The sequence below is a fragment of the Megalobrama amblycephala genome, linkage group LG4 (genome assembly GCF_018812025.1).
Source record: "Megalobrama amblycephala isolate DHTTF-2021 linkage group LG4, ASM1881202v1, whole genome shotgun sequence".
Taxonomy (NCBI): domain Eukaryota; kingdom Metazoa; phylum Chordata; class Actinopteri; order Cypriniformes; family Xenocyprididae; genus Megalobrama; species Megalobrama amblycephala.
Window position 1 is genome coordinate 18,324,589 of NC_063047.1, and position 14,081 is coordinate 18,338,669.

At 38.2% G+C, this 14,081-nt stretch overlaps 1 protein-coding gene across 1 annotated transcript in view; it reads right to left on the minus strand.

Moving 5' to 3' along the window:
* Positions 1-3,144: 3,144 nt before the first annotated feature.
* tnca (tenascin Ca) overlaps positions 3,145-14,081 on the minus strand; it is a 63,929-nt gene continuing 52,992 nt past the window's right edge. Inside the window, 11 exon segments of the mRNA XM_048188040.1 lie at positions 3,145-3,921; positions 4,032-4,195; positions 5,615-5,776; positions 5,862-5,958; positions 6,609-6,760; positions 6,945-7,077; positions 7,485-7,615; positions 9,146-9,289; positions 9,579-9,698; positions 10,411-10,554; positions 13,641-13,763. Coding sequence (XP_048043997.1) covers positions 3,811-3,921; positions 4,032-4,195; positions 5,615-5,776; positions 5,862-5,958; positions 6,609-6,760; positions 6,945-7,077; positions 7,485-7,615; positions 9,146-9,289; positions 9,579-9,698; positions 10,411-10,554; positions 13,641-13,763 — 1,481 coding nt within the window. The 3' untranslated portion in view covers positions 3,145-3,810.

A 14,081-nucleotide genomic window follows, 5' to 3' on the forward strand; every position in this document is an offset into this window, starting at 1 on the left:
CATCAGATTGATGCTTTAAAATATGGAATATTTAAATTTTTCCTTACGGGGGAGCATGCCCCTGGACCCCCCTTGAGGGGTAATATCCTTCTCACCTTTTTCACGCCTGCATTTTATACATATAGATATTTTTATAATATAAAATATATTAGGTATATTAGGCTGCTGTCACTTTAAGACTTGACGCATGGATCCATTATACCGTTACACATGCGTTAAAACATAGCTGACTGCGTTTACGCGAATACTCACCAAGACCGGCATTTTGATGTGTATTTGACTGTTTAAGCACTATAAGGAGTGAAAAACAACTCAATTTAGTACTGGGAGGTGGCTTTATGCGTGCACACTTTGGGTGGGGGGGGGGGGGGGGTTCATATTCAGTGAACTGCGAACAGGTGCGCGTGCCAGAAGGGAGCGCGAGATTCAGTGAACTGCGAACTGCGATTCAGTGAATTGCGAACAGGTGCATGTGCCAGAAGGGAGCGCGAGTGCATGGAAATATTAGCGCGAAGGGCCTTGCATCACCAGTGCAGACCACCATCAGAAGCTGAAAGCACGCCTGGCCTCGGCGATTTACCTGACTGAATTTGGTGAGTGATGGTTTCAATCATTTTAATATTTTCTGGTATATCTAAGTTAAGTTGCCCAGGAGCTCCGTTGACATAGACTTAGCTAACGTTAGCTACAGCTTGATGAATTGAGTCATTGAACACAGCAGGAGAGAACGCAACGTTAGCCAGCTAGCTAAAGCTCCGGTGGAAAATTATTAGCTAACGCTACCGTTTTTGAGGAGGTAGATTTTGAGGTGAGGGGACTGACAAGGCAGAAGGTAAAGTGGTCCACCGTTCTATCAATAAGCAGACCTGCCAACCTGTACGCAATTTGCGTAGCGGATACGCATTTTGACTTCAAAGTATGCTGGTACGATTTGTCACTCTAAACTACGCTAAAACCTGGTGACGCCTCTGTGCACACGCAGTCCTCAAATCAAGCAACAGCAGCAGAAGAAGAGTTCGACCAATCATAGCGCTAGGTTCTTCCCCCAAATAGCAAGTGGGGATGATTGACAGATGCGTAAAGCCTATCATTAAAAAGAGACTGAAAATCGACACCAATAAAGATATCCGCTCGATCCCCCTTCATAATACTTAGTAAGGAGGCCATAATAATTTTTGACTCATGGCTGAAGTTAAGTTTCTCCAGCTCTCCCCAGGTTGGCAAAAAAAGCATCTCTATAAATGCATCAGATTGATGCTTTAAAATATGGAATATTTAAATTTTTCTTACGGGGGAGCATGCCCCTGGACCCCCCTTGAGGGGTAATATCCTTCTCACCTTTTTCACGCCTGCATTTTATACATATAGATATTTTTATAATATAAAATATATTAGGTATATTAGGCTGCTGTCACTTTAAGACTTGACGCATGGATCCATTATACCGTTACACATGCGTTAAAACATAGCTGACTGCGTTTACGCGAATACTCACCAAGACCGGCATTTTGATGTGTATTTGACCGTTTAAGCACTATAAAGGAGTGAGAAACAACTCAATTTAGTACTGGGAGGCGGCTTTATGCGTGCACACTTTGGGTGTGAGCACAAAATCTGCGGGAATGAGTAAAATTGTGTGCAATGCACGCAAACCCACGCTGAAATTCAAGCCGTTCAACACCAACAGTATTCATCCGGAGCAAATGAAGAAGCGTTTAAGATAATTCAGTATCGATATCTATCGAAAAATCGTATTTTTGACAACATTGCTCTTCGTTTATTTTTTCAGATGCCCTTTTAAAAGACTACAATTGAAAAATGTATATTGAGGCTATATATACACTGCTATGCCAAAACATTATGGCCAGTCACAGGTGAGGTGCTTATTGTTGATCATCTCCTACTCCTAACAAGGTCACATATTAAGGTTTGGGTAGAATAGATGGTCAGCAAACAATCAGTTCTCATAATCAATGTGTTGGATGCAGAAGAGATGGGCAGGAATAAAGATCTGAGCGACTTTGAGAAGGGCCAAATTGTTATGGCAAGGTGACTGGGTCAGAGAATCTCTGAAACGACAAGGCTCCCGGTCAGCAGTGGTGAGAATTTACCAACAGTTTTCCTTGGAGGGACAAACCACAAACTGGGACAGGGTGTTGGGCACCCAAGGCTTATTGATGCACAAGGGCAATGAAGGCTATCCCGTCTGGTTCAGGCCAACAGAAGGTCTACTTCAGCGCCAGACCTCTGCCCAGCAACATGCTTACACACTTCACACAAAACAATTTTAATGATGGATATGAAAGTGAAAGTGATGTGACGTGTAGCCGAGTATGGGGGTTATGTGCCTTGCTCAAGGGCACCTCAATTGTGGGTAATGAGAGTGGAAGAGAGTGCTGTTCATTCAATCCCCCCACCTACATTTGAGACTCAAATCCACGACCTCCAGGTTACAAGTCCGACTCTCTAACCTTTAGGCCACAACTAGTGTCGGAACTGGACCTCGGAGCAGTGGAAGTCCCGTTGTCTTTTATATCACATTGATGGCTGTGTACGTGTGCTCCGTTTACCTGGAGAGGTGATGCACCAGGATCACTATGGGATGATGACAAGCCAGTGGAGGGAGCGTCATGCTCTGGGCAATGTTCTTCTGGGAAACCCTGGGTCCGGCCATTCATGTGCACAGACATTTGACACGTACCACCTACCTAAACATTGTTGCAGACCAGGACAATGGTGTTTTCTGATGGCAGTGGCTCTTTCAGCAGAACAATACACCTGCCACACTGCTCAGGAAATGGTTTGAGGAACATGATGAAGAGTTCAAGGTGTTGCCCCGGCCTCCAAATTCCCCAGATCTCAGTCCAATTGAGCATCTGTGGGATGTGCTGGACCGGGATAGTTCGATTCACAGCGGTTCCACATTGCAACCTACAAGACTTGAATGATCTGCTGCTAAGCTGATTTGCATCTTGGTGCCAGAAACCACAGGACACCTACCTTCTGGGCTCTTGTAGAGTCCATGCCTCAGCGGTGTTTTGGAGGCACGCTTTAAATCAGTGGTATTTTTTACTCTTTGAAAAATACTTTTTTGGGGTAATGAATCTTTGGGATAGTTAAATAGGGAAATTGACAACACATCAATTCCAACATAACAAATTATATTTTTATTTCCTATTTTGTTGTAGATCAATTTTAGACATTCAAGGAGAAGAGATACAGTTTAATCGACACTTCTGCATTGAGGGATTATAGACATTTAGGAATCTATGGGGGGGGGGGAAACAATACAAATAAATTTAAAACAAAACAAATGAACAATAATAAATCAATAGGTAAACTGGTTTGTCATACAAACTTTTCAGAAAATAATCACACTGAAATGAGCTTACTTTTTTTAGTTTTGAAAACACTTATTTGCACCATCCTGGCTGTCAGACCTGAGTGTGGTAATGATTCAGTCGAGGAAATGACATCGCTGGTCTCGAAAACTGAGCTAATAAAGCTAATCTAACTCCGTTAATAATTGTAATAGTGGAGACTCATTCTCATAGATCTGTTTTAGATTTGTTATAGGAAGATGTGTGTCACTTTCAAATATCATATTTCATCTGTCAAGTGTATGTAAAACTCTCCACTAATCATGCAGCTTTTTATAACATATAAAAAGGATTGACTGTGGCATCCAATAATGTTGAGGTGAAAGACACAGTTTGTATCACTAGAAGATTTTCATTCAGGAGTTTTAGTTGTGTCGTGCATTTGACCATGTGGGTTTTTGGAGGAAAGATAAAGAGGGACATTTGAAGTCTATGATCTTTTCCGTCTGCCTTCCAAGTTTCTGAAATTTACTGGCCGGATCTTCATCTCCGCAAATGGAATCGAATGCTCGTGGCCTTTCCAGTGGAACCAATTGATGCCCTGTGAATTAAAATAGTCGAATTTAATTTATGTAACAAAACATTTCAATGTTGCATATGTAGGGGTGTGAAGCACTTAATTGCGTTTCAATATTTCAGTGTGTTTCTTACTTTGCTGTGACTGCTGTCTCCATATTTCCCCATCAGATTCACTCGATGGCAGTTTTTATACCAGAACGCTCCCTTGTAGGAGAGGGCACAGTTGGTGACGGCAATGTCATTGTCATTGTCATAAGTGGAGAAGGGTCTGTTCTGGTGATACGACAAGGAATCGCCTTAAGAGAGACACAAAAACACAACATTACATTGCAAGCTAAATATTACAAAACCTTTGCAATCATTCAGTATGAAATATTAGAAATCACCTAAAAAAGAAGTAACATTAAGTATGCATGTATTCTAGGGTGAAATGATCTTTATTATGATCTTCATATTTGCATGATAATATGTACAAGTAATACCTTGAAAAAGAGACTTTGCACACAGAACACATGATGTGCAATGGGTCTAAAGATGCATATTTTAAAAGTTGCATTTATTTTAATGGTGCCCTAAGATTAAAAATTGAATTTACCTTGGCATAGTTAAATAACAAGAGTTCAGTACATGGAAATGACATACAAACACCATTGTTTCCTCCTTCTTATATAAATCTCATTTGTTTAAAAGACCTCCGAAGAACAGGCGAATCTCAACATAACACCGACTGTTACGTAACAGTCGGGATCATTAATATGTACGCCCCCAATATTTGCATTTGCCAGCCCATGATCAATGCATTAGACAAGGGCAGAATGTCTGGATCTGTGCACAGCTGAATCATCAGACTAGGTAAGCAAGCAAGAACAATAGCGAAAAATGGCAGATGGAGCAATAATAACTGACATGATCCATGATATCATGATATTTTTAGTGATATTTGTAAATTGTCTTTCTAAATGTTTCGTTAACATGTTTCTAATGTACTGTTAAATGTGGTTAAAGTTGCCATCGTTTCTTACTGTATTCACGGAGACAAGACTGTCGTTATTTTCATTTTTAAACACTTGCAGTCTGTATAATGCATAAACACACCTTCATTCTTTATAAATCTCTCCAACAGTGTGTAATGTTAGCTTTAGCCACGGAGCAAAACCTCAAACTCATTCAGAATCAAATGTAAACATCCAAATAAATACCATACTTACGCGATTAGACATGCTGCATGACGAACACTTTGTAAAGATCCATTTTGAGGGTTATATTAGCTGTGTGAACTTTGTTTATGCCGTTTAAGGCAGTCGCAAGCTCCGGGGGCGGGGAGCACGAGAATTTAAAGGGGCAGCGCAGCCTGAATCGGCACATAGTTAATGATGCCCCAAAATAGGCAGTTAAAAAAATTAATTAAAAAAAAAAATCCATGGGGTATTTTGAGCTTAAACTTCACAGACACATTCAGGGGACACCTTAGACTTATATTACATCTTTTAAAAAGACGTTCTACGGCACCTTTAACTTCAGTTCTGCGTTTATACTGTAGAATGGCGTGTCGTGCATGAGATGCGGCAAAGATGCAAGACACAGTGGTCAAAGATGTCCATCTAGTGTGTGTTTACATTGAAAATCAATGGAAAACTGTGCAGTGGAATGCCTGTTGCTTTGGATAAAAGTGTCTACCAAATGCATAAATGTAAGTGTAAATGTTCATCATTCACCTGCAGTACCACTGTATGCACCAATCTGCATCTTGTAGCGAGAACGAGAGTCTCCGATGGAAAATTTATCGTACACAGCAAACACACTCTCTTGTCCATCACGCAGGTCCACACGTATCTCATACTGACCAGCTGCTGTGATTTTGTGAAGATTCGACAGTCCTGAAAGACAACGATGCACAATCTTTGTCAGTGAAATGGACTGAGTATATTTTAACGTTATAATGCCTGTCAAATCGAGTCCCACCGAGCCAAAACTCATCGTTCGCGTCACCGAATCCTATAGAGTAGTTCCTCCAGTTCCTGTTGAAATCGACCTTGCCGTTCTGACGCCGTAGGAACACCTGTGGAAAATGGAGAGTTTAAGAGTAGCTAACAAACACACACACACACAACAAGATCATTCATTTACAGCACCATTCTTCTTTATTGGCATCTATGGTTCCATTAAGATTCTTTCCATTGCACAAAAGGCTCTTTATAGTGGAAAATGGTTCTTCAGGTTATGTTTTTCATGCTAAGACAACTTTTAAGTACTTTATTTGGATAACAAGACAATAATAATAGGTATTTGTACATGTAAATAATAACCATAGGATTAATAAATAAATACTGATACAAAAAACATCATAAATAACATTTATTTATTAATAAATGTACAACACAGACTGATGCACACAGAGACATGCTTTTTAGGTCTGGTTTGTGTTCAAGAGCTGCTAACAAAGTCATTTATTCACATCATGCTCTCTCTTTTAAAAGTGTAAATGTCAACATTTCCATATATGTCTAAAGGATTGAAGTCTGAAAACAAGAGCTTATTGATGTAATCTGCTGTTTTATTCCAACGTTACTCCTGGTCTGATCCGTAAATGTTTAGTTTATACGTAGCATTACGTATAGTTAAATTCATTGTACGCAAGTTGTAACTTAGAGCCCCATTACGTCAAAACTGGGCTAAGTTGTATCGTACGCACAACTCATCTCGACTCACCATCCAGCCTCCGCCGTCAGTGGTCATGTCGCAGTAGACCCGGACCGGTTGTTTCTCATCTCCGGCTATGTAAATGGTGTACGGACCGGATGACGTCTCTCCGTTCAGCAAAGCTTCTGAGCAGTCCTTGGCATTGCTGTAGACCTTGCCAGCTGCACACATACAACAAGGTTTGCTTCAAGAATCAGACACTGATAATGAACACAGATCATAAGAACTGCAGAATTCTGTGTTTCAAAACCCTTAAAACAGCACAATGCAAAATCACAATAGTAATACAATGAACGTTATTTGTGCTACAAAAGAAACAGCTGCATGTGTATTAAAATGACTGACCAGTGGTGAAGACGGTGCTGATAATCTTGCTTCTCTTGTCCTCAGAGACGGCCTGCAGTCTGACAGTGTATTCTGTGGTGCTTCTCAGATGAGACAGAGCGTATGAGGTGACAGATGGGTCTAGATTCAATTCCTGTGTTAACATATATCAGTTATGCTCTGAATATCAACTTTCACAACTTTTATCTTTGGTTGAACTATTCCAGTTATCCACCTTATTTTTAATGTAAGAGAAGACTGTAACTTGAATGTGTGAGGCTTACGCTGTCATTTGCTTCTGGTTATTTGACCTGTACAAAAACAGTCCGTTATGCTACTTTACATTGCAAACTGGTATATTATTTTAATGTATTATCATAATCATAAACACAGTGGTTTGTAGTGCAAATAGATTTTAGCATTTACTACACTTTTTTCTTTTTTTTCATCTAGTTATTTACCTACAGCAGCTATGAACCGGAAGAGTCACACATTCACAGAATGTAGCTTACTTTGTGGATATGGCATTTGAAAGTTACTAGTATGTGAGAAATGCCTGACCCTGACATCCCCGTCAGATCCTTCAAAGGTCAGTATATAGCCGGTGATGGCTGCCCGGGGTGGCTTCCAGGTGAGAACGCCGCTTTCTGTCTGAATATTACTGGCAACCAGATCACGCGGATCATCCGCATCTACATAACAATCAGATTACATTCATGCTTATTCAGGCAATAAGATGACACAGAAATAAAATGACAGTATATTTTTAGTGAAGAAAAATTCTAAAACTCTAAAGTTCTATCACTGATGCATTATGGGAGAATACATTTTTATTTACAGAATTGTTGTTTTGACAAAACAGAAAAAATAAGAAAGTGTTGAAATGAGCTGGTAAGCAGTTTTTCATATCCAGGTATTTGGAGCTAATTTTTTTGTATTGATTATCAAATGCAAGCCAAAACATACAATATGCAAATATATACTTTTTATTTTATTATTAACATTTTTAAAATTATTATTATAATTATTTTATTTTGTACATTTTCAATCAAGATATACGGGAGAAATTAATTGGATATTTCTTTAAAATAAAACATTAAAACCTTTGTTAAAGCTGCTTTTAATATTTATTATTATTATTATTATTATTATTATTATTATTTCATAAATAATTTTTTGTGATACATTAAATGATTTTCATTTTTGGTCAGGACACATGAGTAATTAAAAGGAAATTTCCTAAAAAAATAAAACAAAACATTAAAAGTTGTGTTAAACCTGCTTTTATTAATATTATTATTATTATTATTTCATATTTTTGTGATACATTAAATAGTTTTGATTCTCGATCAGGAAACATATGAGATATTAATAGGACATTTACAAAAAAAATAAAAATAAAATAAAACATTAAAAGCTGTGTTAAAGCTAAATAATAATATTATTATTATTATTATTATTATTATTTTGTTAATTATTATTATTATTATTATTAATATAATTTTTTTTATTATTAATATTATTAAATACATTTTTTGTAATGCATTAAATATTTGTTTTTCCCCCAGTCAGGACATGAATCTTAAAAATCATTATTTTTATATTTAATCTTAAATATTTAAAATTAATATTGATGTTAATATATTAAAGATGTGTTTTGAAACAGCACATAAAAAACAGCATATAAATTACAGAATTTGGTCCCACTTTATATTAAGTGGCCTTAACTACTGTGTACTTACATTTAAATTAATCATTTGATACAATGCACTTATTGTGTACATACATGTTTTTGCATTGTACTTATATTTTAAAAACACCTGCATGTAATTACATCTGTAATTCATTTCTGTAATTGCATGTATAATTACACTGTTGACCCATCCCTTACACCTTACCCCTACACTTAAACCTACCCATACCACCAAAGCTTTCCCTAACCTTACCCGTATCCCACCTCAATAGCAGCAAAAGTGTTTTGCAATTCAATATGAACACAATAAGTACATTGTACTTATTTTTTGGTGTAAATACATAGTAGTTAAGGCCACTTAATATAAAGTGGGACCCAGAATTTTACTATGATTTTATATATATATATCCTCAGTGTTTTATGGGAATACCCCATTTGAACTCTTCAATAATGTTGTGAAGCTGTATCTGATGTGGCCTATAGGGGGCGCTGGAGCACTAGTAATGGTTGAATGGTGACTGCAGCTCACCTGTTGTGAAGTCTGTGGTCGCTGGAACACTTTTCTGTCGGTTTCTTATGGCATAAACATTGACCGTGTATTGAGTAGCTGGAGCCAGTGAACTCATCTCATACTCTACGATGTTGCCAGAAACCTGCTCTGATATCGGTGGCACTTTGGGAAAAAAAAATACAAGAATCAGAAGTTAATAATTTATAAAACTTAAAGAGGTAGACCTTAAACATATGAGAAAGAGGTGTGGGTTTTTCTTTTTTTCCAGTGACAACAAGGTATATTTTGGGGTAGCAGTGACAGCAGTGTCCTGCAGTGTGACGTGCGATACTGAGATATCTAAAAGTATTTTTGCTCTACTCAGGGCGAGTAGCACTAGAGACAATGCATACAAGTCAAACATGAATAAAGAAAGCCCAAAATAGAGCAACAGAGAGCAGGAGGTTCCCACCAGTGTCTGCGCTGTATGTGATGACATATCCATCCACAGTCGCAACTGCAGGTTGCCACAGCAACAGCGCCTTCGTGTCAGTGACATTGACAGCTGTCAGGCTGCGTGGCGTATCCAGACCTGGAGGCACAAAAATAAATAAATTAAAAAATAAAAATAAAGAAGATAAAAACTATATTTTGCTATGATATTATTTGCTATATATAAAATAAATATTATATATAATATATAAAATATAGCCTATATAAAATCAGTATAGTTATGGTATTAGTTATGGAACTGACTTGACAATACTATCTTCTTTACAGGTGAAATTGAATTGATGAATTTTATAACATTAACACTGTTAATTGTTGTGAAGCTGCTTTGAAACAATCTGTATTGAACACTGCAATAAAAAAATAAATGTCACGACTTATTTTGTAATATGTAAAATAAAATAAAAAATTCTATATAAAATAAAGGTAAAATAAAAAAAATTAAGATATATTTTGTTATATACAAAATAAATTTCATATATATTTATATAATAAAGTAATATTTAGATAATTTATATTATAACTGTATATATTAATTGTATATATTTTCATGCCTTTATATTTGAATGTACATGAATTACTAATTTGTTATACATTATTAAATAATATTATTAAATATATTAAATAATAAATACAAATACAATATTATATTATATTATATTATATTATATTATATTATAATATATTATATTATATTATATTATATTATATTATATTATATTTAGGTTTTATTGCTTAGTTTGAGAAATAATGATGCTTATCTTAGAAAACACTACTTAAGTGACTTAACCGACCTGTAGTAAAAGTGTCGGACACTGGTTCGCTCTCCTCCAGACCTTTCACTGCAATAACTGACACCTGATACATCTCTCCAGGAATCAGATTTGTTAGCGAAACCTGAGACTGTGACCCATCCACCGTCACAATCATGGGAGTACCTGGAAATACACAGAAGAGAAGCAAAAACTTATGAATTTCATCAAAGTGAGTGTTTGTAACTGTGCTCAAAATTTGTTCAGTGTCTTTTAAGGCAAGATACTAGGGGTAAAAAGGGTTAAAAAAATAGATACTAAAAAACAGACCACCATACTTTCCACAGTTTATTTAATACATTAAGGCCCGGTTTCACAGACAGGGCTTAGCCTAGACCAGGATTAGGCCTTAGTTCAATTAAGGCATTTAAGTAGCTTTTATAAATGTTCACTAGAAAAAAAACATTACTGGTATGCAGTAAAAAATGGCACTGACACATTTTAAGACACTATATTGCCAAACATTTTGGGACGCCTGCCTTTACATGCACATGAACTTTAATGACATCCCATTCTTAATCCGTAGGGTTTAATATGGAGTTTGCCCACCCTTTGCAGCTATAACAGCCTCAACTCTTCTGGGAAGGCTTTCCACAAGGTTTAGGGGAATTTTTGACCATTCTTCTAGAAGCGCATTTGTGAGGTCAGGCAGTGATGTTTGCGAGAAGGCCTGGCTCACAGTCTCCGCTCTAATTCATCCCAGAGGTGTTCTATCGGGTTGAGGTCAGGACTCTGTGCAGGCCAGTCAAGTTCCTCCACACCAAACTCCCTCATCCATGTCTTTATGGATCTTGCTTTGTGAACTGGTGCGCAGTCATGTTGGAACAGGAAGGGGCCATCCCCAAACTGTTCCCACAAAGTTGGGAGAATTAAATGTCTTGGTATGCTGAAGCATTAAGAGTTCCTTTCACTGGAACTAAGGGTTCAAGCCCAACCCCTGAAAAACAACCCCACACCATAATCACCCCTCCACCAAACTTTACACTTGGCACAATGCAGTAAGGCAAGTACCGTTCTCCTGGCAACCGCCAAACCCAGACTCGTCCATCGGATTGTCAGACAGAGAAGCGTGATTCCTCACTCCAGAGAGCATGTCTCCAACTGCTCTAGAGTCCAGTGGCGGCGTGCTTTACACCACTGCATCCGACGCTTTGCATTGCACTTGATAGTGTATGGGTTGGATGCAGCTGCTCGGCCATGGAAACCCATTCCATGAAGCTCTCTACACACTGTTCTTGAGCTAATCTGAAGGCCACACGAAGTCTGGAGGTCTGTAGCTATCGACTAGCAGAAAGTTGGCGACTTCTGCACACTGTGCACCTCAGTATGTGCTGACCCCACTCTGTGATTTTACGTGGCCTACCACTTCGTGGCTGAGTTGCCGTTGTTCCCAATTGCTTCCACTTTGTTATGATACCACTAACAGTTGACCATGGAATTTTTATTAGTGAGGAAATTTCATGAATGGACTTATTGCACAGGTGGCAACCTTTCACGATACCACTCTTGAATTCACTGAGCTCCTGAGAGCGACCCATTCTTTCACAAATGTTTGTAGAAGCAGTCTGCATGCCTAGGTGCTTGATTTTACACACCTGTGGCCATGGAAGTGATTGGAACACCTGAATTCAATGATTTGGAGGGGTGTCCCAATACTTTTGGCAATATAGTGTATGTATGTACTAATTACTTGCAGTTAAAACAGCTCAAACATGCATTGTCTGTGAAACCGGGGGTATGACAATTGTTTTGTATTACAAGTTTTCTAAAATGTTATATTTAATATGCACAAATTTGCATACATTCCGAGAACAGAAATCTGAACACTGCAAGCCAGGTTTAAAAATGTTGTTGATTTTGTTAACATATTCCCCTGGTTTCAAAGACCAGGCTTAAGCTATTCCTAGACTAAATGTACTTGTACTGGCATATCTTAAAATATGTCAGTGTCATTGTTTTGTCTCAAGATACACACCGGTGATGTTTTTTTCTAAGGTACGTTTATAAAAGCTACTTAAATACCCTAATTGAACTAAGGCCTAATCCTGGCTTAATTGAAGCCCTGTCTGTGAAACCAGGCCATTAAAGATAAAGGTTTTTGCAAAGGGGATTTCATTTTGGATATCACTTTTATCACTCCAGAAATCAGAAAACTATGGAAGCTTGTTTCCGCCACTGAATAAAAAAGTAAAAAAGGTAATTGCGAAGGTCTTAGTCTTTGCAACTACATGTCAACTTATTCTACTAACTCGAACCCAAACACTAACACCTAACTACTAATACTCTAATGAGAGTTAGTTGACATGTAGTTGCAAAGTTACTTCTAGTTAGTAGAATATACTTAAATAACTTTTTAGAGGTCTTCATTTTCAACACTAGATCTATATATTTCATATATACCGATCAGGCATAACATTATGGCCACCTTCCTAATATTGTGTTGGTCACCCTTTAGCTCCCAAAACAGCCCTGACCCATTGAGGCATGGACTCCATTTGACCCCTGAAGGTGTGCTGTGGTATCTGCACCAAGATGTTAGCAGCAGATCCTTTAAGTCATGTAAGTTGCAAGGTGGAGCCTCCATGGATCGGACTTGTTTGTTCAGCACATCCCACAGATGCTCAGTTGGATTGAGATCTGGGGAATTTGGAGGCCAACAAACTGGCCATACTCAACAAACTGATGCACTGTGTATTCTGACACCTTTCTATCAGAACCAGCATTAACTTCTTGAGCAATTTGAGCTACAGTAGCTCGTCTGTTGGATCTGACCACACAGGCCAGCCTTCGCTCTCCACGTGCATCAATGAGCCTTGGCCGCCCATGACCCTGTCGCTGGTTCACCACTGTTCTTCCTTCCTTGGACCACTTTTGATAGATACTGACCACTGCAGACCGGTAACACCCCACAAGAGCTGCAGTTTTGGAGATGATCTGACCCAGTCATCTAGCCATCACAATTTGACCCTTGTCAAACTTGCTCAAATCCTTATGCTTGCCCATTTTTCCTGCTTCTAACACATCAACTTTGAGGACAAAATGTTCACTTGTCGCCTAATATATCCCACCCACTAACAGGTGTCATGATGAAGAGATGATTAGTGTTATTCACTTCACCTGTCAGTGCTCATAATATTATGCCTGATCGGTGTATCTATAGTAATGTATCTACAGTAAGCCTTCCTCAAGGTTTTAAGAGGACTAGCACTTGCCTCCTTGGACTGGGAAGTAAGTGATTCTGTAGGAGTCCGGTTGGGCACGCGGTACAGTCCAGTAAACCACAGCTGATGTATCCATGATGTCAGAGAAACGAAGGTCGCGTGGAGCTCCAAGGCCTGCCAAACAGCAATGCAGATATATAAATTTAACCATGTCAAGAAGAAAACATTGAAAATTGGGAAAATGTTCCACCCAGGGTCCTTATGGCCATTAAGATATGAAGCTAATTAATACAGCCACTTGAAAATGGACAAAGAAAGACCAACATCAAACACTGAACTGCAGGAGAAGCGGGCCTTTCCCTGGTGCAATGAAAAAGGCCTAAAAGTAAGATTCGTTAGTCATAATAGTGCAAGTTTCCATTCCAAGAAACATCCAAAAATGCTCCCATTTGTAACATGATCAATCATGCCAAAATCATTAAACTGCATTCC